At 38.6% G+C, this 27,004-nt stretch overlaps 1 protein-coding gene across 1 annotated transcript in view; it reads right to left on the bottom strand.

Moving 5' to 3' along the window:
• DAAM1 (dishevelled associated activator of morphogenesis 1) overlaps positions 1-27,004 on the bottom strand; it is a 223,604-nt gene that overhangs the window by 36,824 nt on the left and 159,776 nt on the right. The window contains 5 exon segments of the mRNA XM_043982739.1: positions 8,945-9,051; positions 10,074-10,103; positions 20,979-21,086; positions 21,393-21,695; positions 22,795-22,982. Of these exon segments, the coding sequence (XP_043838674.1) occupies positions 8,945-9,051; positions 10,074-10,103; positions 20,979-21,086; positions 21,393-21,695; positions 22,795-22,982 (736 nt within the window).

Below are 27,004 nucleotides of genomic sequence, written 5' to 3'. Positions count from 1 at the left end.
TTTTAGGAAGTTCATCAAGAGCACAGTGTTCCTTCCATACTGCCTCTCTTCTTCAAGAGGATTCTCAAAACCAAAGCTAGTGAGGTGGAACATGAGTTTATCCAATCAACTCAACAAGCATTTATTAAGTGCTTCCTTTATGCTAGGTACTCTTTTCATGTTGACATATAGCAAAAAGAAACAATCACTTTTGCAAGGTGGTAGAAAGGAAACAACAGCTGGGTGGTACAGTGGATAGAGTGCTGAGCCTGGAGTCATCTTCCTGAGTTCAAATATGGCCTCAAGCACTTACTGGCTAACTGATCCTAGGCAAGTCACTTAACCCAGTTTGCCAGTTTCCTCATCAATAAAATGAGCTGGAGAAGGAAATGGCAAACCACTCTAGTATCTTTGCCAAATGGGGTCATGAAGAATTGGACATGACTGAACAACCAAAAGGAAGGAAAGGGGAAATAAATTATTTAAGGAAACTTTAACCTACCATTAATGAGAATCAACCATCTATAAGCATCAGTAGGAGGGTTTTGCTTTTAAGAAAATAAGTAATAGTTGTGCTTCCTTTTCACACAGAATTGGAGAAAACTTCTTATGGGTTAGCTCTGGTAAGGCCTTCTGTTTTGCATTTAAAAGAAATGGAGTAAAAAAACCAGAAAGTGAGAACAATAAGTACCAAATTTGCATTTCATTAGCTCTCCATATGGACCACAGAACTTCTTGCTTTTGAAATTGTGTATATCTGACCTTCAGAGACTAGGTCCATACTGAACTCAACCTAAGAAACAGAAAACAATTTGGACTTTTCTAAAAATGGGGAATACAAAAACATAAGATCTCCAGAAAAGTGACCTGTCTAGTTAAGACTAATCACTACCTCTATGGACAGCTGAATGAAGATAAAGAAGCAAATTGCACCAGGAAATGCCAAGTCTACATTATATTAAGGAATGGTTTTGTGGGTGAAAACTTTAAATTTCCAAGCTTCATTCTTCTAATTTCTTAACACGTGGCAGAATTTTGAAAAGGTGGAAGATTACAACTTTTGAAAGAGTCATTCCTGATTCCCCTTAATGCTAGTGTCCCCCTTCTACTGATTATCTCCAACTTATTATATTACAACTGCAAACAACTATATCCAAACAAAATTTATGTGTAGATATAGCTACATCTAAGATATATCTATAAATGTTTTTATAAGACATGTAGCTGTATCTATATTTACATCTATCTTGTCTGGACAGAGCTGTTTGGAGTTATATTCCCTATTAGACTGGGAGTTCCTTGAGAGTAGAGATTGTTTTCGTATTTCTTTGTAGCTTCAGTGCCTGACACCAAGTAAATAAATAAATTCTTGTTGACCTGATGACTTGCAGCTCTGCTTTACTTATAAAGCAGAAAGATAAAAGAAACCACTTTCAGTGGTATTTCATGTACCTAACAGTTGTTGTTCAGTTGTTTCAATCATGTCTGACTCTTCACAACCCCATTTGGGGTTGTCTTGGCAAAGATACTGGAGGGGTTTGTTATTTCCTTCTCCAGTTCATTTTACAGATGAGGAAACTGAGGCTAACCGGGTTAAGTGAGTTACCCAGGGTCACACAGCTAAGTAAGTGTCTGAGGCCAGATTTGAATTCAGGTCTTCCTGACTCTGGGCCTGGTACTCTATCTAGCTGCCCATATCTAACAATACCAAATGTCTTAATAATTTACAATGAAGGCTAAAATATAAAGTCCTAATTAAGCAAACTAAAAATATATGATCACCTTGATGTTTTGATCTTAGGTTTACATTAGAGGCTTGAAATTTAAAGTAGCTTGATTCAGGTTCTCTTGTTATGAAAGGGCTCCCCACCCCCCCCACCCCCGCCCCCCTCCAGCCTCAGAACTGGAAAAGACCTGAGAGATCATCTAGTCCCATTCTTTATTCACTTCATGAGATCTGTATTAAAATCTCTGAAGGTAAGGCAAAGACCTGCTCCCTACCCCTATAAAAAAGTGAGAGGAAAGAGAACAATGGGGCACTTTTATGGTTTACTGTACTCAAGTTGCAGACGTTAAATTGTGCGTCTGGAAAAAAAAAATATGGCAGGACACTTCATAAAAATGTATTTTATGTGGTTTCATTTTGCAATATAAACCTTGTTTCTAAATTTTTTTGAAAGCTGTTTTTAGGGAATAAAGTAGACTAGGCCTCTCATACACATGCAAGAAAAAATTCTTGGTCACTTTAGTAAAGCCCAGACAAATAAGTACTTGCAGTTTAACAATAGCTGTTAGTCACGTTCTTTTTCCTATTCAAGTCCAACTCTTTCCTGGTCTCTAATACTACAGAGTTGGCATTTCAAATCTATGCGATCTCTTTCTGTACCTGTGAACCATCCCCTTAAAGAGGCAACCTGCTGGAAAGGAATAAAAAGACATAAGTTCAAATTCCCTTCTCTCACTTATTCCTTGTTAGGACTTTCAGTAAATCATAGAATGATTTATTACAACCCCTCCTTTGATGGAGAAAGTAAAAGCTAAAGAGAAGACTTGCTTGAGGTCACTCCCTTGAGTGACACAAGAGGCAGAATTGGATTTGAATTCAAATTCTATAACAGGAAACTTGATGATCTTTCCACCACTATGTTGTAGATCTTAAGTTTCCTTATCTATAAAAGGGTGGGTTGGAATGGATGATCTCTTAGGCCTCTTCCAGTTCAAACATTTAATGATTTCATGTTCTATCTTATACTGAACCATTAGCAGAAACATGGCCTCACCTTCATTGCTTTCATCATATTATTCCCTAGCTGGAGATATTCTTCTAAGTTCGGGAGGTGAAGTTTCTTGTGGATACAGATTTGACAAATTGTTCTCTAAGTCCTCTCTGGGCAATGAACACCTTTAAGTGGCCAGATATTAGTTACTTGAAAATCATACTGTATGCCTAGTGCAACACCCTATATAGTAGTAGGTACATGATAATATTTCTAGAATTGGCCCCATCACGTACTATGTGACACACCCTCATTATTTCGTTCTAGCAGAATTTAGTTACAAAAGTACATTATAGGAAATCAAATTCCTAGGCCATTATATAAGAAAGAGAGCTAATGTTAAGCCTCTGGGTATCAAACTAAGGGGAAAGACATGAAAGATATAGTTTACAAATCAACCTCATAGATTTCTGTCTCCAGATCACCAAGTTCTAGTGATAACAAAAAAAATCATAATTCCTCTTAATTGTACCTTTCCTTCATTAATGCCAGTTCAGACTAGGCCCTTATCACCTCTTACCTAGATTACAGCAAAAGCCTCTTACCTAACATCCTTGGCTTTAGATGTCCTTTTTCTTTTTCTTTCTTTCTTCCCTTTTTTTTTTTTTTTGGTGGGGCAATGAGAGTTAAGTGACTTGCCCAGGGTCACACAGCTAGTAAGTGCCAAATGTCTGAGGCTGGATTTGAACTCAGGTCCTCCTGAATCCAGGGCCGGCACTTTATTCACTGTACCACCTAGCTGCCCCTTTACCTGTCCTTTTTCAACCCACCCTGGTCAACATCTACCAAACTAATTCTCCTTAAGACAATGCTTTCTTGGGCCTTTGCTATGCCAAACCACCAAAGGATACTTTCCAGAGCTGAACAAATTAAAAACAAAATTCATTTAGAGAAACAAAGGATTTAGATGCTCAAGGGAAATGAAGGAGGGAAGGAATGAAGAAGGGCATGGATTTCTATACTTCAAATTATGCTATAAAAAGCAGTAATAAAACTATTTTGGAATTACTAGGTTGTTAAAAGCAGATTAGTGGAAAGGATTAGATAAGGCAGAATAAGAAATAATTTAGATGAATATTAATGGTCAGTAGGGAAGGGAAAAGCGAACAGAGGAATTCATCATCATTTTGAAAAGGGTCTCTCCTAACATGGAATATAGGCAATTACAAAAGATAAAGACAGATACATTTGATTATATTACATTGAAAAGCTTTTGCATAAACAAATCAATGCATTTACACCAAGAGGAGAAACTGCTAGCTATGCCAATTTGCTTTGCATTTCTCTGATTACTGGTTATTTGGAATAATCTTTCACAGAAAAGATGGTTAATCATTTGCAATTCTTTTTAGAACTGTTTTTTCATATCCATTGGGAAATGATTCTAGGTCTCACATATTTGTTCAAAGGAAATTGGCATAAAGAGCTGGGAAAGACTTTTCAACCAACAAATACTTATAAAGCATCTATTATGTGCCAGACAACAGGGACTACAAATACAATGAAAGAAACAATCCCAATTCTCTAGTAACTTCAAATTCAAAACCCTCTGGGTCCATCCTCCATAACTTGGCCCCATCTACCGGTCCAGTCTTAGTACTCACTACTTACAAGCACCGCTGAAATAAGACTGGTGTTAATACACCTCTGTACCTTTGCTCTTTGCTTCATATACTTTTATTGCCCCTATCCCAAATTTCCTCTGCCTCTTTAAATTATATCATTTCAGGGAATTAGTCTGTTCTGAGAGCTTCTACAATTCATAAGTTTGTGTACTATAAACTGCCTCTGATGCAGATACACGCACCCCCCCCCCCTCCCCGCCAGGTGACCCTTCCATTTCCTAGAATCATTTATTCCTAGAATCTTTTATGCCCCATCTACTTTTTTTTTTTTTTAGTGAGGCAATTGGGGTTAAGTGACTTGCCCAGGGTCACACAGCTAGTAGGTGTTAAGTGTCTGAGGCCGGATTTGAACTCAGATACTCCTGACTCCAGGGCCGGTGCTTTATCCATTGCACCACCTAGCTGCCCCCCCCATCTACTTTTGATCATTGGTACCTTTCTGCCCATGTATGGCTGCAGAAGCATAAACCATACCAGACAAACCTTTTCCCCAACAACCCCACCCCCAACTTCTCCCTATAAAACCCTTAGCTTTCTTTTGCATAACTGAGATGTCTTTCTGCACCAGATCCAACCTAGGTGATCCTGAATCAAACTAGGATGAATGAGGAGGGTTTGTGGTAATCTGAGTATCAGGCTGAAAGCAGGCATTTTGTACTGTTATCAATTTCTGTCTTATTTCTAGTATAGCCTAAAGATCATCTCTTTTCAGGTTCTAATGGCCCTACTTCATAGCAAATATGAAAGTAGCCTGTCCTCATGAAAGACCTAACAGCATTCTTATCTTTTTGGTGACTACATGAATATATCCTTTGCCCTCAACTTCTCATGTCCACCCCCCATCATGTTCCTTAATGTCTTAAAGAAACAAGTCTTCTCATGTATAAACTGGAAAATGACTGTTAAGTTTTTAAAAAAAAAAAAAGGCCTATGCTTTTAGCTTTACTGGCTGATCTAACTCTTCTGTGGCAACCTCAAAGCTTTCTAAAACAGTTGTGAAAGACAGAGATAGAAATCCTGGATATCCTTTGAGATTTCACTCAAGTCACTCCTCTTCTATGAGGGGGCCTTGCCCTTCCCAGAAACCCTATAGCACATAAGAGCTATCTCACTCACTGGATATTTAATCAGGAACTAACTTGTACTGTTAAAAAAATAACTTTCAAGGGGCAGCTAGGTGGCTCAGTGGATAGAGTACCAGCCCTAGAGTCAGGAGGACCTGAGTTCAAATCCAGGCTCAGACACTTGACATGTACTAGCTGTGTGACCCTGGGCAAGTCACTTAACCCCAATTGCCTCACAAAAACAACAACAAAAATAACAAAAACATAAGACTTATAACACTAACTGTGTGACCCTAGGGAAGTCACTTAACCCCAACTGCCTCACACACACACAAAAAACTTTCAAGTTTCTATTTTGTCTCCCCAATAAGATAAATTCTACATAAATGTTTTGTTTACAGAAGAGGATAAAAGAGAATACACCTTTAACCTGACCTTTTTCCTCTGGTAAGTAGGCTTTTAGATTACACAGAATCACAGAAACTCAGAGTTAGAAGAGACTTTTAAAAAGCCATTGAGTTCAACTAGAAACTAAACAGTAATCTCATTTCTAATCCCTGCCAAAAGGAGTCATCCAACCTTAGCCTGAAAACTTCCAATGATGGGGAACCCACTCACTCCCCCAAGGAACCCATTTCACGTTGGGGGTATTTCTTTTTTTTTTCTTTCTTTCTTTTTTTTTTTTTTGTGGGGCAGGTGACCCTGGGTTAAGTGACTTGCCCAGGGTCAGTATCAAGTGTCTGAGTCCAAATTTGAACTCAGGTCCTCCTGAATCCAGGGCTAGTGCTTTATCCCCGGGGGGAGGGGGGGCATTATTTATTTAGCTGCCCCATGGGTATTTCTAAATGTTGAAAATTTCTTCCCTCCCACAAAGCCCAAATCTGCTTCCCTAAAACTTCCACCTTGATGGATCCTTGTTCCATCCGGACACCAAAGTCTGACCTACCTTCTTTTGACAGACTTCCAAAATACTTAAAAACAGTTATTACAAACCAACCAAGCCTTTTTCCCCAGGCTAAACATCAAAGGCTTTCTACCATCCTAGTCAATTTCTGCATACAGACCATTTTATCAATGTTCTTCCTAAAATGTAGGGGCCATAACTGAACACAATCAATCAAGCATTTATTAAGCATATATACTGGGCACTGTGCTAAACATTAGAGATACATAAAAAGAAAACCTAATCAATAATGATTACTACCCGGCCATCCTGAATATAAGCATAGTTTTGCTCTTCAGAACAGTTTCAATAATTCTTCAGAGATGATTGATTTGCCCAATCTGTACTTCAAACAAGAATCCCACCTGCCACACCCCCAGCTAATAATTTTATAACCTTTTCTTAAAGACCTTTAGTGAAAGGGCTCTTATACCGCTCCCCCCCCCCATATATGTCTACATCCATAACTAATTTATGTTACAAACATCGTGGGCCAAATTTTAATTCATCCCCTTCAAAACTGACTAAACTAAGTTTGATCACTTCAAGGGAGTATTTGTAGAGTCCTTCAATCCTAAATCACTATAATCTCTGACAGGTTTGGAGATAATAAATTATACAGCATTAGAATAAAATAAATTCTTTAAAAACTGGACAAGAAAAGTCAGGAAAAGCTATGAGTTTATCTCTAAAGCTCAGTAATAGTTACTGTCAGCAGCCCCTGTTGAGTACAATCTGTCTGCAAGGAATTGGGTCAATGTAATTACTCCCATAGGGACTTTAACCCTATGGCATAGAAATGAAAAATGACAATAACCTTTTTGAAAGTTTTTCAAATAGTTTCTTCTGCCGTCAATGACATAAAAAAATAGTGTATACGATGTGGAAACAAAAGAATTAAAAGATTAAAAATTCTTTTCAAAATTCTTCATTTAATTCAGCATTTCTATAAGAACACATTATTGTCATGGGTAACTAGGTGGGCAATGGATAGAATACCAGAATTGAGTTCAAATCCAGTTTCAGATATTTACTAGCTGTGTGAACTGGGCAAGTTGTTTAACTTTTTTTTTTTTTGCCTCAGTTCCTGGTCTGTAAATGAGGGGCATATTGGAGAAGGAAATAGCAAATCACTCTAGTATTCTTTACCAAGAAAACCCCCCATTCACGGGGTCACATGGAATCAGAAATAACCGAACAACAACATTATTTGTTAAAGGTGGGAGGGAACCTTAAATATACTCCATCATGTATATAAATTGTCTTTAAATTATTTTCAATGGTGACTTCCCTGAGGAAAAATAAACATTCTTCTTTAGCACAATAGAGACTGTGAAATAACCTCAAGGGAGTATTCAGGGGGTTAAAAGTGGGAACATGTGAGTTGAATGAATGAGTTCCGAGCAAGCATAGACACATGTTTTTCAATTAAACATTGAATTGAAATGGTCGCATGAATTTTTCCTGTGTTACCAGATTAAAATTTAATTATCTAAACACATTTTCCCCACACCATGAGATATTTTATCTAACACCTAACAATAATCAAGCTTCAGTGTTACAAGATAGGGCATAAATTAGCTGAATTAGAAAGGTCTTCTCTCAAAAGTAGTTTTTAAATTAGATCAAAAATAAACTTTTCATTATTTATATTCCTGAAAAAATTCACCTCATGACAATGTCAACCCACATGGAGCCTTCATAGCAGCACTTACCCAACATGACTTCCCTAATACATTTAAAGAACTTATATTTAGTAGTTGTTTTTTTTTATTTCTATTACTCTTCACAATCTCCAACACCACCCTTATCATGAATTTCCTCTTCTGAGGAAAGAATTGAGACCAAGGAGCTAAATGTAATGGTATAAGCCCAATCCTACTAAGGCTGAAGGAGAACTTTGGCAGTGAGAATTTCAATTTTCCCTTTCCTCTGTTTACTTGGGATGCTATGTGAATATGCCCCTGAAGACTTAACTTGAAAATTAACATTTTATTTTGTTTTGATCTTTCTGCTTAGTAAAAGAAAAAAAAATAGCAACAGAAGAAAATGTTAAAACAAAAGGCCAGGGAGGAACTAAATAAAGCTTGAAGGAATAGAGCAATGACATTTAAAAAACTAACATTCTAATCTTTGTTAGGGTATGGTGATACATTGTGCTACCCCACAGACAGACATCTATACATCAGATAGATTAAAAGGTCCAAGATAATAAACAAAAAGAGTTTCATTATGCATATAACATAATTAAAATCACTTGTTGGGTGTTGAAGTGGAAACAAACTTCTAATTTAATTTTAAGAAATTATATATTTTGAGAGAGAGCTAGCTTATAATCTAAGAAGTTTCAAAAACTCATCCCTAGTTGTTTAACAGAAGGAGGCATAAGTATCCCTTACCCTAATTAGTAATTCACAGGGAACCAGATTTCCCAAGAGACTTACAATTTTTAAAGTTTACAAATAAATACAGTTGTGAGTTCCACACACCAAAATCATTCCATGGCACTGCACACTGGTTATATTACAAATGCTCATTACTCAACGTGAACAATACCTTGAGAGCAGAATGTTGCAAATCTGGGCCCCTCCGGCCGTCAATCACGGAAGTTCTTTTACTTTGTGTCTGGAGCTCAGTGTGTCATCAATGGCATCTGTTTCTTTCTAAAAAGGTCATGACAAGAATCCATGAAAGTCAAATAATGACATTCTGACCACACACACACACACACACACACACAGTAAATTTTTAATAAGGTTTTCCCTTTAGTAAAAAAAAATTAAATCAGAAACAAAGGCTAAAATCTAGCCTTCAAATGGAAAAAAATGAAGGATGAACCCATTTTAAAAACTTTATTTGGAGGTACAGATAGTTTGTGATGACAATACGATCAAGCATAAATTATTAATGAGCATTTCCCTCTGTATATGTGTGTTGTCTCCCTGAGTTCCCTAAGAGAACTGTCACAATGAATCAGCTCATTTGGGTCTTCCATTGGCCAACTTGAGACATGTGCAGTCGGTATTTATTCATTCATTCATGCTAGAATTATTTGCATCACAAACACCCAAAAGGTTGAACAATAAAGCCTTGCAGACTATTTTTCATGCACCAGGAGGCTACCAAATATCCAGCTGACACCTTATGATCCTGGAGCAGGACAGACTGTTCAAAGGGATCAGTTTCAAACTTTTGATTCTTTTTGTGCCCACTCTTCCCGCACAGGTAGCCAAAGACATCAAAGATCAATAAGAGGACAGAAGCACAGAAATGTAGCTTTTTAATTTATTTCACTCACCATAGTTAAATAAAGAGGTGTTAGAAGAATTGGCAGAAAAAAGCTTTTCATGAAGAATGAAAATAGGCAATTTTTACATTGTTAAATTTCAGGATCCATAAAGGCTTATGTTTCAGTGAAAAGCAGGAAAACAAGACAGCTTTATTACTAAATATCAGCTTAGTTTAAGGGGGAAAAATTGGAATTGTGCTTCAATTGTCTTCCTGGCATCCTGAGATTCAGAACACACACGCAATGTCTGAATGAACACGGCTATAGTTAAGTATACAATGTGATTTTCACCAGGCAAAGCATTCTGTATTGTCTACAGACAAACATGACTAAGAATTTCCAAGTTGGCTATGAGCCAGTTACAGTAAACAAGATTTTTGGCAATCATTCCCTTACCTGCTTGGAGTTACTGTTGATAAAGAAATCCTACAGCCATAGCAGAAGCATGGAAAAGGCAATCAAAAACATGCAATTTAGTAGTCACAGCAAAAATCCCCACAAGTCATCAAGTATTCAGGAAAACTGGTAGCAGCGTAACTTGATACAAAGGCATCTCCCATCTCCTCCTCCCTTTGTACCTGTGATTCACAGTTGCATTCTGTAGAGAGACAACCTTCCTCCACAACTACCACTCTCTCCCTTCTCACCTAGCTCTGTCCTACCTTTCATCTCTACCTTTCCTCAGTCATTTGGAAACCCTGCTCCTTCTTTAACAAAGTCTCTTTCATCCCGGACTTCTTTCTTTTTTCTATTCCATCTTTTTGCTCTTCTGAAAACCTAGCTTCCCCTCTGGAAGACTGCATCACAGGCCAACCCTTTCGAAATACTTGGTGTGCCTATTCTCATGCTCCATGACACACTGGCCCAGGGGAAGGAGCAGGTATACAGACTCATTGCTCTTCCTAATTGTCACTACCAGATCACTCAAACCTTTCCACTTTGGGGTTTGCTCCATTTGTTGATATCACCTTGTCCAGATCCACGTTACAGTTATCAAATAGCTTTCATTCATGCAAAAGGTCACTCTGCCTCCATTTTCAAGTTCAAAGTCTTCCGATCTATGTTTTGTTTTTGATAGCTATGCTATGTTTTAATTTCTCCTTTGATGCCCCAGCGTCTTTACAAATCCCATGGTCTATATTTTCATTGCAACTCAGCATCCTCAACCATGGTCATACTATAACTGAACATAGCTGAAGTGCCTTCAATTCACTGAGCTTTGACATTCCTCTGCCTTATCATAATCTATGACTCAGTGAACCTAGAGAAATAGGAATGGGATAGGAATTAGGTGGATCTGGTTAAACAACTTGATTTTTTTAAAAAGAGTAAATCAATAGTTGATTTCAACATGGAGGAAGATCTGTAGGGATCAGTCCTTTTCCTCATCCTGTTCAACATTTTTTTGCCACAGGAATACTTGTCAAATTAGCAGATACTGTGAGGCTACATATTGAACAACAAAATTTAAGACTAAAGTCTCGATAAGTGTTGATAAGACTAGACCCCTAAGTTTTCTACATGTTATTCAATTACATTCAAGGAACATTTATTAATAAAGGAAACTGAATAGATAAGCAAAGTCCTTAACTTAGGTAAAAAAATAATAATCATGAAAGAATATGATTATGACTACATAATCACAACAATGAGGAGGAGACAATATAAGAAACAGCTAGCATTTATACAGTGCTTTAAGGTTTGCAAAACACTTTCTAGATCTCTCACATTATCTTTGCAATAGCCTCAGGAGGTACTATTATGCTCTTTATTTTACATGGGAAGAAACTGAGGTAGACAGAGTTTAAGTGACTTGCCCAGGGTCATATCCCTAGTAAACGTTCAAGTCCACATATGAACTCAAGTCTTACTGACTCCAAATCCATTGGTCCACCCAATTGCCCCACCTAGCTGACTTGACAGCTGTTTAAGAGTTTCCTCTTAAAGATATGAGGAGAGAGTTAAGCAACCTCTTGGAATCCAAGGACAACAAGGAGAGATAAATGAGGCCTGTGAGTGCCACTAACAGTTGAAAATGAAGAAAAGAACACATAGAATGAAAGGAAGAGCGTTTCCAATAGTAAAAAGTGTTGGTGGCATTGTTAGAGCCCATTTGCCTCAAATGTTATTTATTCAAAAAGGTCAGTACAAAAGACTATTCCTAACAACATGCAGAAAATTTGGAGCAAGGGAAAAGTAAGGAGGTATCTCACATAAGGAAATGACAGCTTTAGTTACATAATTTTTCAAAGTTGGAAGGACTAAAACTTGGTTGTACAAAGTCCATTGCAGTTTTCAGGCCAAAAACTTGCAACAAGGAATATTTGCTCAACGTATTCCTAAAGGTATCATTGGTCCTGGCAGTACTGTCAGGGTCAATGAGCTGTTTCATAAAGTTCCTCTAGTGGGAAGCAAAAGTTTATCCTCCTCCTATCCTGTGCATACAAGCAGTGATTGCTTTCCTGGAACAGTCTTTAATAAATAAGTCAATAACCAACAAATAACTCTTCCCCTTCAATGATGTCAGTTTTCCTTTGTCCCCGAAGGAATGGCAGTTTTCCTCTACATCCCCAAGACTCCCCTTCCCTTCCTATAAGAGTGCATTCCTTTTAAAGGCAGAGAAAGCTCCAAACTGGAATGGGCTCCAATAATTCTTCTTAAACTACTCCCTCACCTTCAGGGAGAACCACACCTACAGCATTGCAGCCAGATGTAAACAGATCCTTTGTTTTTTATAGGCCTCCAAAGGAGAAGCTTCTAAAAATTTCTGATAATTCATCTTCTGATGTAAAAATTCTCACAGAAAGAATTAGGATTCTAGCCTGCATTCTTCAGGCTGTGTTTTTTATGTGAAAATTTAAGCCCATCTGTGTGCATTTAGCACCATTCCTGGCACATGGTAGGTGCTTAATAAATGTCTATTGATTTTATTTGGCTTTCAATGAAATTATAAGCTAGCAAAGTCATCATTGTCTATCCTTAATCATCAGCACATGAAGATGAAAAAAAAATCTTGCATTGATAAGCCAAAAAATCTACCCTCTTATTTTCTCAGAGGATAGGGTGATACACTCTCTTATGAGAGAACACGGTTAATTCTTTAGGTACTCTTTGCCTTTGGGGATTGTGACATCCACATAATATAATCTTTGAAGTCTAAATCAAATGTTCCCAGTTGATTGGTAAGATTAAAAAGAATGACTTCATACAGATATTAAAGATCCAATTTTTTAACTCTTCAATTATTCACTCTAAAATAAGAAGTTAGTTTCAATATTCAAAGAGCTGTTTCTTGAGGCAAATGATATCTTCTATACCCGGTTCTAAGCCATCTGAATCTAGTTAGGAGACTAGACTTTTTTTTTTTTGATCAAGTACTCAGTGGGAGTACAGGCAAGAAAAGGAGATCTCAATTTGCGCCTGGTCCTGGGGCAGCTGTGCATACAAGGTTGTATTGTAATAATATATATGTACCATTTCTTTCTTTTTTTTTTAAATTTAATTTAATTTTATTTTGCAGGGCAATGAGGGTTAAGTGACTTGCCCAGGGTCACACAGCTACTTAAGTGTCTGAGGCTGGATTTGAACTCAGGTCCTCCTGAATCCTGGGCTGGTGCTTTATCCACTGCGCCACCTAGCTGCCCCCAATGTACCATTTATTTCATAGATATTGACATCCCCATAGATGAGATGCTTCAAATTTGTTATTTGTAATTAATGATTTTTAATCCTCAGTTCTACAGCAATGACTCAATCACTAAAAGTGAAGTTCACACTAAATGAAGGATACATCATGAACTTTTTGAAATATTAAAATGAGCAGTATTGCAACCTATCATAAATAATCTAAAATTATCAGTGAGTTCACCAACTGGATTTCGATCAATTTGTAAAAAAAAAAAAAAAAAAAGAACTATTAGAACAATGAATCTTACATGGCACCTGGGAAGATGCCTTTGTTCCACAAAACTTCAAATGACCTAAAATGTCCACAAGGAGCAGAGGTCCTTGATTGAGCCTTTTGTTTTGCTCTCCAGGGAAAAGCTGCTCAAAGTTTTCTTTGCACTGTAAGAAATTTAAAAAACAGCAAAGTCCTCTTCTCTTTCTTCTCTCATTACATTCTTTCCTCTAAATCTATACCTCCGTCCCTACTTAACTTCTCTGAGTTCCTACCTCTAAATGCCTAGTTTGATACTCAAACTCATCATGTTCAGAATTGAGTTTATTAACTTCCCCTCTATTTGCTATTGCTTTTGACTTTTCCATCTGTCTACAGCACCACCATTCACCAAGGCTCCCTTGCTTTTAACTTTTTCATTATCTTTCATTTTTTCCTCTTTTAACTTATATCCAATGAGCTACCAATCTTGTCAATTCTGCCTTCACCCCATCAAAGTCTCATGGTCTTCTCCTCCTCTTAGTTGTACCGATATCATCAAGTAGGCCCCCTCATTACCACTTATGTGGACAACTGCAATGGCCTGTAACTGATTTTTCTTCCTCTACTCTCTGTTTTTCAAACAGTTCTCAAACCTCTACCAGAATAATCTCTTTACCATACATATATCATACTGCCCTACTTAGAAAGCACAACTAACTTTTTTTTTCCTTTTCCTTTTTTTTTTGGGGGGGGGGGCAATGAGGGTTAAGTGACTTGCCCAGAGGGTCACACAGATAGTAAGTGTCAAGTGTCTGAGGCCTGACCTGAACTCAGGTCCTCCTGAATCCAGGGCCAGTGCTTTATCCACTGTGCCACCTAGCTGCACACCAAACAAGTGACCTTCAAAGACTTTTGCCTGAGACACTTACTGTCTAGGACCCCACCCCCACTCCCTAACTATCTCATTTCCTTCCAAACACTTTATATCCCAGCTTCTACAGACACTTATTCTGTGTCCCAATTTAAAGACCCCTCCCCACTCCATGAAGTTTTTCTTGTCCTTCTCTGGGTGGCCCATCTCCTTGGACCCCAAAGCATTGCTTGTAACTTTTTAGGATCAATCAATCAACATTTATTAAGCCCCTGCTATGTGCCAGACATTATAATATTTAGCTGATATTTAGAAGGGACCTCATAGATGATCCAATCCAAACCCCCCCTCTCTTTTTTTAACAGATGAAGAAACTGAGACCCAGAGAGGTCAAGTGACTTGTCTCAAGTCATAAAAGAAAATAAAATTGACTTTCTAACCCAGGTCTTGGGTTTCCAAATTCCAATGTTCTCTCCATTGACCAAATGGACTTATTATGTAATTTCATTTATTATAATTGTCTGTGTCTTATCACCTTATGATAGGCTAGACATTCTATGAGAATAGGCTCATGTCTTATCTCAACACTGCCCACAGCACGCACTGGATTAATGTTGCTGCTTGAATTCTGAACTAAGGAGAACTAAATGACATCAAATGCACCGGATTTACCACCATGAAGTGCTTAAATGGGGTGCAAAGTGATCATTCAAGAATAGATTTAAATCACTTTTCTGTCAACTTGAATAGAATGATGGCAAGGAATTTTTATTTAAAATCATACTTTAAAATTAGATACCATTATAACACTTCAGTCACTCAGACTGGCTGACATTCTTAACATAGAAGGAGCCATAGGGCAAAATGCTACTTTCAAGGGCCCTTCTTAAAGATACCCGCTGAGGTGACACACAAAGCCAACAGATCCTCTTTTGGTCCTTTTCATGTCAGCTGAGAGTATATTCCCTAAATCTCACCTCCTAGTATTGACCACAGTTCTATCATTCTGAGATCCTGTGAGATTTTTCCCAAGTCTGAAGTTTTTACAACCCTCTCATATTGTATAGAAGAAAAAGCAAAGGTCAGAGAGATCCAATGACATCTCTCATCATATAGTACGTCAGAAGAGGGATTTGAATCCGTGTATTTTTGACTCCATCATGAAATATTTTTTCATAGGATACAATATCAAATGCTCCTTTTCCTCTGTCTTCAAAGATGGAGTAAGGTAAGCTCTTGATATAGACCAGATGGTAAATGACCTGCTCGTTCCAAAATACATGAGTGACTGCATCATGAGAAACTATATCTTAAACATGGAAAAAGGGTGCCGTTCTCAAGGATGATAACAATTAAGTGCTACTTGGCAAAGACTAAAGGGCAAATGAGTTCTGCCTTTGGTATCACTATTAATCAGAAGGATGTCACAAGGTCTGGAGGAGGATTTGGCTAATGGGCATCCTTTAGAATATCTTAAAATACATACAAATGTCACAGAAATGGCCATTCATTTCTATTTCTCCTGTTACAAATTTATTAAAATGGTTTAACTCTCCTTTCTGGGTTATTAAAAATTATATTTTAAAAAAATCATCCCTTCTTAAAACACTGTTATCAATTTCATTGCTCATCAGTTTAAAAGGAAAATCAGACTTAATTAGCTTAAGTCCGAGCAGCTGTGTTGAAACTTCCCTCCAGGAAGTCCTGTATGGAAATGTGGCAATTCCTCGTGCTTGGAAGCTTTAGTCAATAGCAAGACTTACTCCCACTTTCCAAGCTACTTTGGTGTTTAAACACATCAGGAGTTTTCTTATCTGGTCTAGTCTGTGACTACTACTGATTACTTAAACAGCAATTAGTTGCTATGGCAATTACCCAATTATAACACTTTCTCCACCCTTTCTTTTTTTACCAGATCTCACATACTGTCTGTGTACCAGTCCCAGAGCTTTTTGGCACAGAGACACATCATCCTACACCTTCTGCTGAAAGCCAGTTAATTATGAGTCTTGTAAACTTGGGCCTTTTAACCACCTGCTATTAAAATAAATGCAGCCCACATGCTCAGACATGAGGAGAACCACTCTAAGTGCCCAGTACTTTTCATTTTTAAAAAAATTCTCTTCTCAAAATTCCCAAGTAGTTGTTTAAGCTTTTTGATCAAAACAAACCAGGGTTAGGAATGAAGATAGTACTTAGTATAACTAAATAGGTTCTGGGACTCTCTGAGTTGTCTCTTAGCAATTTATCTGAGCCTTGCTTCATTCTGTGATATTACCTTTTATATAAAGCCACCTTTTAATGAGATGGTCTAGTAACCCTCCCTCCCCCAAAGTCAGTGTGTCATAATGGATAGAGAACTGGCCTCTCAGCTAGGAAGTCCTAGATTCAAGTCTGGCCTCTGACACTGACTGTGTGACTCTGTACAGGTCATTTACCATTTCCAGGCTTCAGGCAGCACTTTAAGATTGCAGGTTGACTTGCATTGCTAGAACCAGGTTCATCACCTAGATGTTCCTTGTACTAGTGAAATCACAGATGCAGTTCTTGTCTCTATACCTTGGTAATCAAAATCACTTGGATGGGATCTGAGACCTATCAAGCTGTACTGAATTCACTTTGTAGTGACACATATTATACAGTGGTAAAGCATCCTCAGCATCTGCTATAAATAGCATCTGGAAAAATGTTATTTTTTAAGAACACAATTCCATTTCATCTAAATTATATGTCTTACTTGATTGCCAAAGTCAGAAGAATATCTTTATGGCACATCGGAGAGATTGCTAATGAAGCATTTTGAGCTCCAAGAGCTTAATATTTTTAGAATCAATGCTCTTTGAGAATTCATTTCCTTTTCCATCATCATCTCTCTGTTTATCGTAGAAGCACTCTAGTCTTTGGCTTTATGATTTGAAAAAAAAAGCAGCACTATTTATCACGTTTCATTTAATAATTTTAAAAATCCCATCTTGTATTTGCACAATAAAAATGAAATAGTGTATTTTGGGATTAGAGAGAAGCCTTCCATTTCTAAACTGGAAGGTATTCTTTCTTTATGGAATAATTCAAGACATTTGATCTTTGTGGAATTGAAAGCAATGTTTAAAATGATAAATAAGTGTGAAAGCATTCTAGCTTATTTTCAGCCTTGGTGGTTATTGCTTTACCTCCCCTCAGCTTCCCAGATACCCTTATTGGCCTTACTGGATAATTAAACTACACCTAATCAAAATGAGAGATCCACTGATCTCGAAGAAAATTGATCACTGCGGTTAATGGTGGGGCCACCGACCTTCATGTAATTCACAGGAACAGCAATGTGCTCTGAATTGAGAGGCTCGATAACCTCTATAATTACATTTGACCCTTCCTCGTATAAATATTCCACAAGTTCATTCCCACTTAAAGGACAACTCCCATTATCAAGTCCTTTATTTTTTGATAATTTCACTTACTAGTTCTTCTTACACTGTTTGATTTTCCTTTTCCGATCCTCTGATTTTCTATCTTTGCCATTTTGTCATTCTATTTTATCTGTTTTCTGATTTATTGCTGAATATCCATACATTTTTTTCTTTATCCTGCTCAAAATTACCTGCCAAACTACCTTGGGACCACTTTATTTCTACAACAACAAAAAAATTCTGTTAAAATATATCTGAGGGAAAAGTTAGAAATTCCCAAATTTGAGTTTGAGTTGCTTGGTGACCATGGCTATATAGGAGTCTGACAACTTAGATTTAAGATTTTAATTTTTAAACCAAAATCATCATCTTTGTCCTGCTGCTGTGACCATACCACCCTTCCCCCACTCTTCCCCCTAACCCCCACCCCCCCACCAAGCAGCTGCTTTGATTTCTCTAATTCTGTACATTTAGCATCTTCTTACTTTGCAGACTCTTCTCAGCCCCATTTTGGCATTTGTCAGCCTTGATGACAAAAACTCCTTTCTCCATTTTTTCTCCTCCTTCTGTCTAGTAATAAATCTTCACCAAGATGCTGTTCCTTGATTTCCCACACATTTCTAAAGGACCCCATCTGTTCCACCAAATATACCAGCTAGGAAAGAAAGTCTTTTGCTACACACACAAATCAATTTTGATCTATGCAAACTAGGGCTTTCAAGAACTATGTCCAAATCACTCCTTGCTATCCCCTCAATCTATTGACATAATCTCTCTTCCCTTTCATAGCCAAAGTCCTAGAAAAAGACCTCTATTCTCATTGCCTATACTTTCTATTCTCACTCAGCTGTCAATCCCTTGCAATTTAGTTTTCAGTCTCACCATGGTTTATTGTTTTTGTTTTGTTTTTTATTTCCTTTATCCTCACTGCTTAGCCCAGTCTCTAAAACACAGTAAGGAATGAATAAGTGCTTTCTCACTGATGGGCATGTTGAACATCATACAACTGAAACTGCTGTTTCTTCCAAGGTTACCAATGACCTCTTAATTTACAAAATCTAATGGTCTCTCAATCCTCATCCTCCTTGATTTGTCCATCCCTCTCCTAAAGACTGTCTTGTATTTATTTTGTATATATTGATATACACATGTTGTTTCCCTTTATAGAAGGTAAGCTCCTGGAGGGCATTTTCCCCTTGTGTGACCAATCCTTTTGATATTTGATAATGCCTACCACCTTTCATGGTAATATTCTCTTAATTTACCTTCTACCCATTGGATCACTCCTTCCCAGGAAATTTTGATCTTTCTTTCTTTTTCTTTTTTTTTGCGGGGCAATGAAGGTTAAGTGACTTGTCCAGGGTCACACAGCTGATAAGTGTCAAGTGTCAGAGGCCGGATTTGAACTCAGGTCTTCCTGCATCCAGGGCCGGTGCTTTATCCACTGCACTATCTAGCTGCCCCCCCCCCTTCCCAGCAAATTTTGCTAGATTATCTTCCATGTTCCACCCCCCCAGAACTTTGACTATATCCTCAAATCTCTTTTTTTGGGCCCTTTCCTACCTGCTCTCATTAGTTCCCATGGGTTAGATTATCTCTATGAAGATAACTATATATATCCAGCCCTCATCTTTCTCATGAGTGCAGTTTCTCACCACAAACTACCTAGTAGCTATTTCCAACTGCATGTCTCCCGGACATCTCAAACTTGACTTGTCCAAAACAAAACTATCTTTTCCCAGGGCAGCTAGGTGGAACAGTGGATAAAGCACCATCCCTGGATTCAGGAGGATCTGAGTTCAGGTCAGGCCTCAGACACTTGACACTTACTAGCTGTATGAGCCTGTGCAAGTCACTTAACCCTCATTGCCCCGCAAAAACAACCAACCAACCAACTATCTTTTTCCTCAAAGCCATACTCCTATCCTTCCAGGCACTCAGGGTCATCCACACTTAGAATCATCCATGGTTTCTCATTCTCTGTCACTTGCCACATCCAATCTGCTGTCATGTCTAGTTTATCCTACTTTAATATCATCTTTTGCATTCATCCTCTTCATTTTACTTACAAGGCCATTCCTGTCCACCCAAGTTCAGATCCACTTCACGAGTTAGATTATAAGCTCCTTGGGGGCTTTTTATCTTTATTTGTATTTATAGTCCCAGTGCTTAGCACAATGAGTGGCATATACTAAGTGCTTAATAAATGTTTATTGATCACTTCTCACCTGTACTATTGCAGTAGCCTCCTAAATGGTCTCTCCTCTCTCTAGTCCATCCTCTACCCAATAGCAAAGGTTACATTCCTGAAGCACAGGTCTGATCATGTCACCACTCTGTTGAATAAACTGCAGTGGCTCCCTACTACTTCTTGGCTCAGATAATTGTTATATTGTGTATGGCATTTCAAGTGCCCCATAACATGGTTCCAACCAACTTTTCCTGCCTCATTTTATATCATTCATCTTAGTGGACTCTATGGTCTAGCCAAACCACTCATCATGATGTCTTTTACCCATGACATTCCATACTTCAAATGGGCTGTCCCTCACCCTTATGCTTAGAATGGATTTCATCCTCTGCCTCTTAGAATCCCTGATTTTGCTCAAAGTTTGGATCAAATGTCACTTCTTACATGAGGCATTTCTCATCCCCACTCTTCTTCTTTTTTTTGGTGGGGCAATGAGAGTTAAGTGACTTGCCCAGGATCACACAGCTAGTAAGTGTCAAGTGTCTGAGGCTGGACCTGAACTCAGGTCCTCCTGTACCCAGGGGCCAGTGCTTTATCCACTGTGCCACCTAGCTGCCCTGGATTGATTTATACAGTGTGCATTCCTTTTACCATTAACACTTTCCTTCAGGTCGCCCCCCTTCACAAACCACAAATGCTCACTTTGCAGAGATAGATGTTTGACCTACACACACACAGGCTCCTCTATGCATTCGTGTGCAAGGGAAGAGCAACAAGTATGTCACTGACAGATCTAAGGATGCCCAAGAATGAGGTTGTAGTCATAATGCACCTGAATCAATCTAATGTTCCTTTCATCTCATATGGTAATGACATGGGGTACATACTGGCCACATGAACAAATGCACTCTAGCTAATCCGGTAGCACCAGGGAACATGTATCGCTGCTTACCTGCTGTCTCTGGTAAGCTGAGAAAGTCCTTTCTAGATCTTCAAGATCAAGGTTCTTAAATATTTTCAAATCATCTATTTCAGTCCATATGGTTCCTTCCAGTTTGTTCTGAAAATATTAAGATGATGAAATGTTACATTTCCTAACCACACAAATTCAGATGCAATTGTGTTATAAAGATTGCAGCTGTATCAATTTATTCATTCTATTGAATGTCCAAAGTGTACTATTAGTCCAGATAAGCCAGGTGTCATTCATTCCAGAGGTTTTTATCCCTTAAATCTCTGTGGAAGTGAGGACATTGGGCTCATACTGAGAAAAATCAAACCATCTAAGAGCCAGGGTCATTTTCCTTTATAGTGAGCGAACCATGCTGCCTGTTAGGCACAAAATGACAGGAAATAAATGACTTACCTCAGGGAGCTTGGACCAGTTGAAGGATTTCAGGGCATTTGTGGGCTGGGGAATATTTTTCTTCTTGAGGGCCAGACCGAGGGGAGCACCTGGAGGGGGCATTATCCCTCCTAAGGGAGGAGGTCCTGGAGGGGGAGGAGGACCACCTGGAGGAAGTGGAGGAGGCGGCGGTGGAAGATGACATCCACTTGGCAGAGGAGGTGGTGGAGGGGGAGGAAGAAGAGATCCAGGAGTAGGGGGAGGAAAGGGACTGCCTGGTGCTCCAGGTGAAGGGCCGCCTGGAACTGACGCACAAACAGCCCTCTGGAAATGTAAAAAGAGCAAAAGAAGGGTGATTAATAAACAGTCTTTCAAGGATGTTTGCTTTTAGTTCCTTTTGTAGGGAGCTGAGAGGCATGGTGGATGGTATCTGCCTTGGAATCGAAAAGACCAGGGTTCAAATTCTGCTTCAGACATTAGTTGTTTAATCTTGGGTAAGTCACTTCTCTCAGAAAAAATGTTTCCTCATGTGTAAAATGGGTACTTCACAGTGTTGCTGCAAGGCAACCTATGTAAAGCATTTTGCAAACTTTACATCCTAGTGATTATTTTAGGCTTTGGGGGCTAAAATGGAGATTCTATCATTATGTATAAAGTGTTGGTTAATAAGGACTTAATACTTCCAAAGATTTGGGTAGATTACTAATGGCTAAAGTATGTGAATAGACAAATGATTTGTGATTTTTTCAGCATTTGGAACTCGTGGGATGCAACTCCTTTTACTAATAGCAGATGCTCAGAGCTGTGAAGGGAATTCTCCAGTCACACAGACCCCCAAGTGAAAGTATTTGAATCCTGGTATACCTGATGCTAACCCTGCCTAACCATCCACTACACCAACCATCTCAGTATGCAAGGTGTCTAAAAAAGGTAATCACTGATTCTCCTTTGTCATTTCCAGAACCATTCATTATGTTTTTGTTACACCTTATATTTAATGTTGTAACATCTATGTTCAAAGTACTAGTTTCTTTGCCATCCTCATAACATTGTTCATAAATTTAGCCTTTGTTTTAAGAAAAAGGAGACTGAATTTCATTAAAAGGAGACTTAGTGTATATTAAACTTAACATTATTTTAAAAACTCAAGTGAAAACACCACTACCCTTGCCCTTTCTCTTCCACCCCGCCCTTCCCTCCACTAGAATATCTATGAAACTTGAGGTAGATCTTTAAGATGGAGATAATGTGGAAGGCCAGTTAATTTAATGGCGGGAGGGGTGGGGGGGTGTAAATAAGATGACAGGCCTTTCATTTTATTCCACCAACCAGAAATCTAGTTAGGTATAGATGGACACCTACTGGATCAAAATCAGACCTCTGCATTTAACCATAAATGGAAAATTCCACAAAGTCCCCTCACCCTGCTGAGTTCTTGGAGCTGTGCTGTGAGGTCAGCCACCTGTTGCTTGACTTGCTTATGTTCAGAGGACTCTTTTTCAAGCTTTTCTTTCATTTTATTTAAGGTTTGCATCATCTCTTCTTTCTCTTGAGTCTTGGCATCACATTCTCTTTCTTTCTTTTCCAATTTCTGCTGCAGATCACTATGTTCTACAAAAATAGGGCACGAAATCATTTTGCCAAAGGAACACTTCAAAATTACAGGGTTTTATAAAAAAAAAAAAAGTCACATGGGGAAGATCAGAAAATATTTTTTGTTTGCTGGCTTCTCCAATTAACATGAATGTCAGTCGGTCAATAAACACTTATTAAAGTGCCTGCATATATGCCAGGCATTGTGCTAAGCACCACAGATACAATGAAAGGTTAAGATAGTCCTTGTTCTCAAGGAGCTCACATTCTAACAGAAATATTTCCCCTTGACTGGCAGCATTAAAATAGTTACTAGGACCCATAGAGAGGAAGCACGGCATACTGGTTAAAGAGTTGATTTGGGGAATTTGGAAGATCTGGGTTCATACTTCTGGCTCTGAGGCAAACTGGTTGTGAGATCTTGGGCAAGTCACCTAACTTCTTTGTATCCCTAGCCTTGAAGACAGCAAAGTAAGCAATTTATAGAGCATTGGGCCTGAAGTCAGGAAGACCTGAGTTCAAATGTGGTCTCAGACACTAGCTGTGTAACTCTGGACAAATTACTTAACCTCTCTCTGCCTCAGTTTCCTCCACTGTAAAGTAAGAATGATAATACTTACCTCACAGGGTTGTTGTGAGAGATATTTGTAAAATGCTTATCACAGTATCTGGCACATAGTAGGTCCTTAATAAATACTTGCTCCTTCCCCACTAGGCAAGTAGGACCATCAGTAACAAAACCAGTTCCAATTAGCATTGGCAATGGGTTTTTTTCCTCATATGGGGTTTCCAGTATCCTCCACCATTGAAATAGGTCCAATTCATAAAAGCAACAAGACTTGGGTGCACATTCCATTTTGGGGGAGTCTACAATTCAGTTCTCTATATCTGATACTTATATAGCACTTCGTAGCCATGCAAATCACTTTTCATGTATCACCTCATCTCTAGCTATTGTGTTCCACAAGTATTATCTCCATCTTATAGAGCTGTAAAGGAACAAGTAGGGAAAGTCAGGTCTTCCAGATTCCAAGCCCAGCATTCCTGCCACCACACCCACCTCGGGCCCCAGTGTCCCACTAGATAATGTCTCTAAAAAGAAACATCAAGAAAACCAAGAGTGGATGACTACAAATTAAGCACTCTTCTATGAGAATTTGAACTCAGTAAGACCCGAGGAACTTTAGAAGAGAACTTGAGGAAATATAAATGCTTTATTTTGCAATGCAAAAGTGGAAACCAGAGAAGCCCAACTCTTTAGGAACTAGATTTGCTGGGTTTCGTCTGACAAGCCAAAGGGCCCTCAGGAAGGTTTTTGCAATGTGGGGAAGGACTGCTAGTGCCAGACCTAGTGTTTATTCATTAAATTATTATCTTTCTCACCACTGAGTCATCTGTTTCATTCCCCTTAAAGGTGCCCTTAAGACTTTAAGTATCTTACACCTCAGGCAAACAGCAATTAAAAGGACAGAAAACAACATGCTATATATAAACATTTCAATGTTTTGTCGGGGAAGATACACAGGTAGATTTTAGGAAATGTTAATCATTATGATTTAGGTTGGAAAAGTTGATCCAAGCCAATACAGGTTTTCCTGGCCTTGGTATTGTGCAATAGGCCTTTGAATTTAGAATAAGGCTTATTCAAATTACTTTGGCACCACATGCTGAGCTTTGGAAGGGTGATCCTTTTACTCTACACTCAGTTTTCTGGTCAGTTCAGATCAGACCTAGAACATCCAGTTCTGCCTGTCACATTTAAGAGGTGAGTGACCAGGATAACAAAAAGACAATCCCAGGTCACCGAGAATTGGTAAAATGAGCTGGAGAAGTTCAGCCTAGAGAAGACTTAGATAACATTATAGCTATGTTCTTAAGTATCTCAAGGGTGGCCATGTGGAAGAATTAGATTTATTCTGCTTGAGAACCAATGGGTAAAAGTCACAGAGAGGTCCACCCTGGGCATATGCCCTGGGTCTATCTGAAAGGTAAAATGCCATTTTCTATCATTTTATTGTTGTTTGTATGCAGGGTATAATTCTTAGCGCCACATCTGGAAAATTCCTAACATTCCATAAATGGAATGGATCACCTGGGGAAATTACTAGATCCCTCCTCTACAAGCCTTCAAGCAAGACCTGAATAGTGACTGGTGAGATGTGCTGTACAGGAGAGTCATGCTTTGGTTAGACCAGATGACCTCTGAAGGCAGTTCCTTTCCAGTTCTATAAGGTTGATGATGATGATAATTTAGATTTATATCGCAATTTAAGGTTTTTTACATTTTATCCCCACAACCCTGTGGAGTACTATTATCATTCCTAACCTAGAAATCAGGAAACTCAGGCTCATAGGGAGGTGATTTGTTCAAGGTCCATTCTAGGGTTCAGTAGTCTATGGTGGAACTTGAGCCCAAATCTTCCTGACTTCAAGTTCAGTAGTCTACTGCTACACCGTATTAATTTTCTCGTGCTTTATTAAATTCAGGTCTATGATCCCTTTTTCAAATCATTTCAATTCTCATTCCCCCCCACCCACCCATACTAAACTGAGAGATGAAAGGAATGATTACCTAGATCCTGGAAAAGCATTTGATATATTCTTTCAATAGTGTGATGAATTCCCAAATCTTCCAGTGGAGAAGATGGAGACATGTGAACTACATGGTGATACAAGTATCTGGACTCAGATGTGGTTGAAGAATTGGTCATTAATAGTTCAATGTTTCTGGGGCTGGTGGGGGGGGGGAGGGGGCTCGGCTCTCCAATGGAGTGCTTCCAGTATCTGTGGTTGAACCTCGGCTCTTTAACATTTTTGTTTGTTTGTTTTGTTTTTGTTTTTTTGGGTTTTTTTGCTGAGGCAATTGGGGTTAAGTGACTTGCCCAGGGTCACACAGCTAGTAAGTATTAAGTGTCTGAGGCCGGATTTGAACTCAGGTCCTCCTGAATCCAGGGCCAGTGCTCTATCCACTGCGCCACCTAGCTGCCCCAACATTTTTTTTTAAGCAATGGTACAGATGACATGCTGAAATCTACACATTTGGCAAAGCTAGAAAAGGCACCTGGCGACTAACACACTGGATAAGAGAATCAGAGTCCAAGTGCGGATTGACCAGTTAGAGCATTGGATTGAATCTAAGTAAATGAGACTCAAAGGGATTATAAATGTAAAGCCTTTCAATTGGGTACCAAAAAAAAAAAATCAATTTTACAAGTACAGGATTGGGGGAGCTATGATTAGATAGCAGTATGGGTCTGCCTGAAAAAGCTCTGGGCAGTTTAACTGACTCATACTGAATTTGCGGTCAGCAGTATGCTGTGGCAACACGCCCCCCCCCCCCAAAAAAACTAATGAGATCATGAGATGCTTTAAGAGAGGTAAAGTTTTCAAGGATAAGGATATACCACTATTTCTGCTAAACTTTGCCCTGGCCAGACTTCATTTGGAATATTGTTTTCAGTTCTGCATGCCAAAGTTTAAGACAGACATTGATAGCCAGAAGAGCATCCAAAAGAGTGCAACCAGGAAGGTGAATGACCTTGAATCCACATCACATTAACAATTTAAAAAATGTTTTATTTTTTCCCTAATTACATGTAAAAATAATTTTTAACATTAAAAAAAAAACTTTTCAGTTCCAATTTCTCCTTCTCCCTCTCTCTTTTCTCTCTCCCTTCCAGGAGATGGGGAGCAATCTGATATAGGTTATACATGTGCAATCATGTAAAACATTTCCCCATTAGCCATTTTCCACATGATATTTATATCCATTAAATGAACTGAACTGGGTATAGTCAGTCTGAAAAAGAGAAAACTCAGATAAAGATGATGATCATTGTCCTTTCTATTTGAAAACTTGTCACATGGAAGAGTGAATTGGGCTGGTTCTTTTTGGCCAAAGGGCACAGAACCAGGAATAATGAGTTGTATTTTAAATAGGTTAATTAAGGCATAATGCCAAGAAAAACTTCCTAAAGATCAGAGCTTTTCAAGAGTGGAATGAGTTGCCTCCAGAGGGGGCTGGTTCCCCTTCAGGGAAG

This window comes from Dromiciops gliroides, chromosome 2 (assembly GCF_019393635.1).
Source record: "Dromiciops gliroides isolate mDroGli1 chromosome 2, mDroGli1.pri, whole genome shotgun sequence".
Taxonomy (NCBI): Eukaryota; Metazoa; Chordata; class Mammalia; order Microbiotheria; family Microbiotheriidae; genus Dromiciops; species Dromiciops gliroides.
The sequence above is the reverse complement of the archived record's forward strand: the minus strand, read 5'-3'. Positions and strand labels throughout refer to the sequence as shown.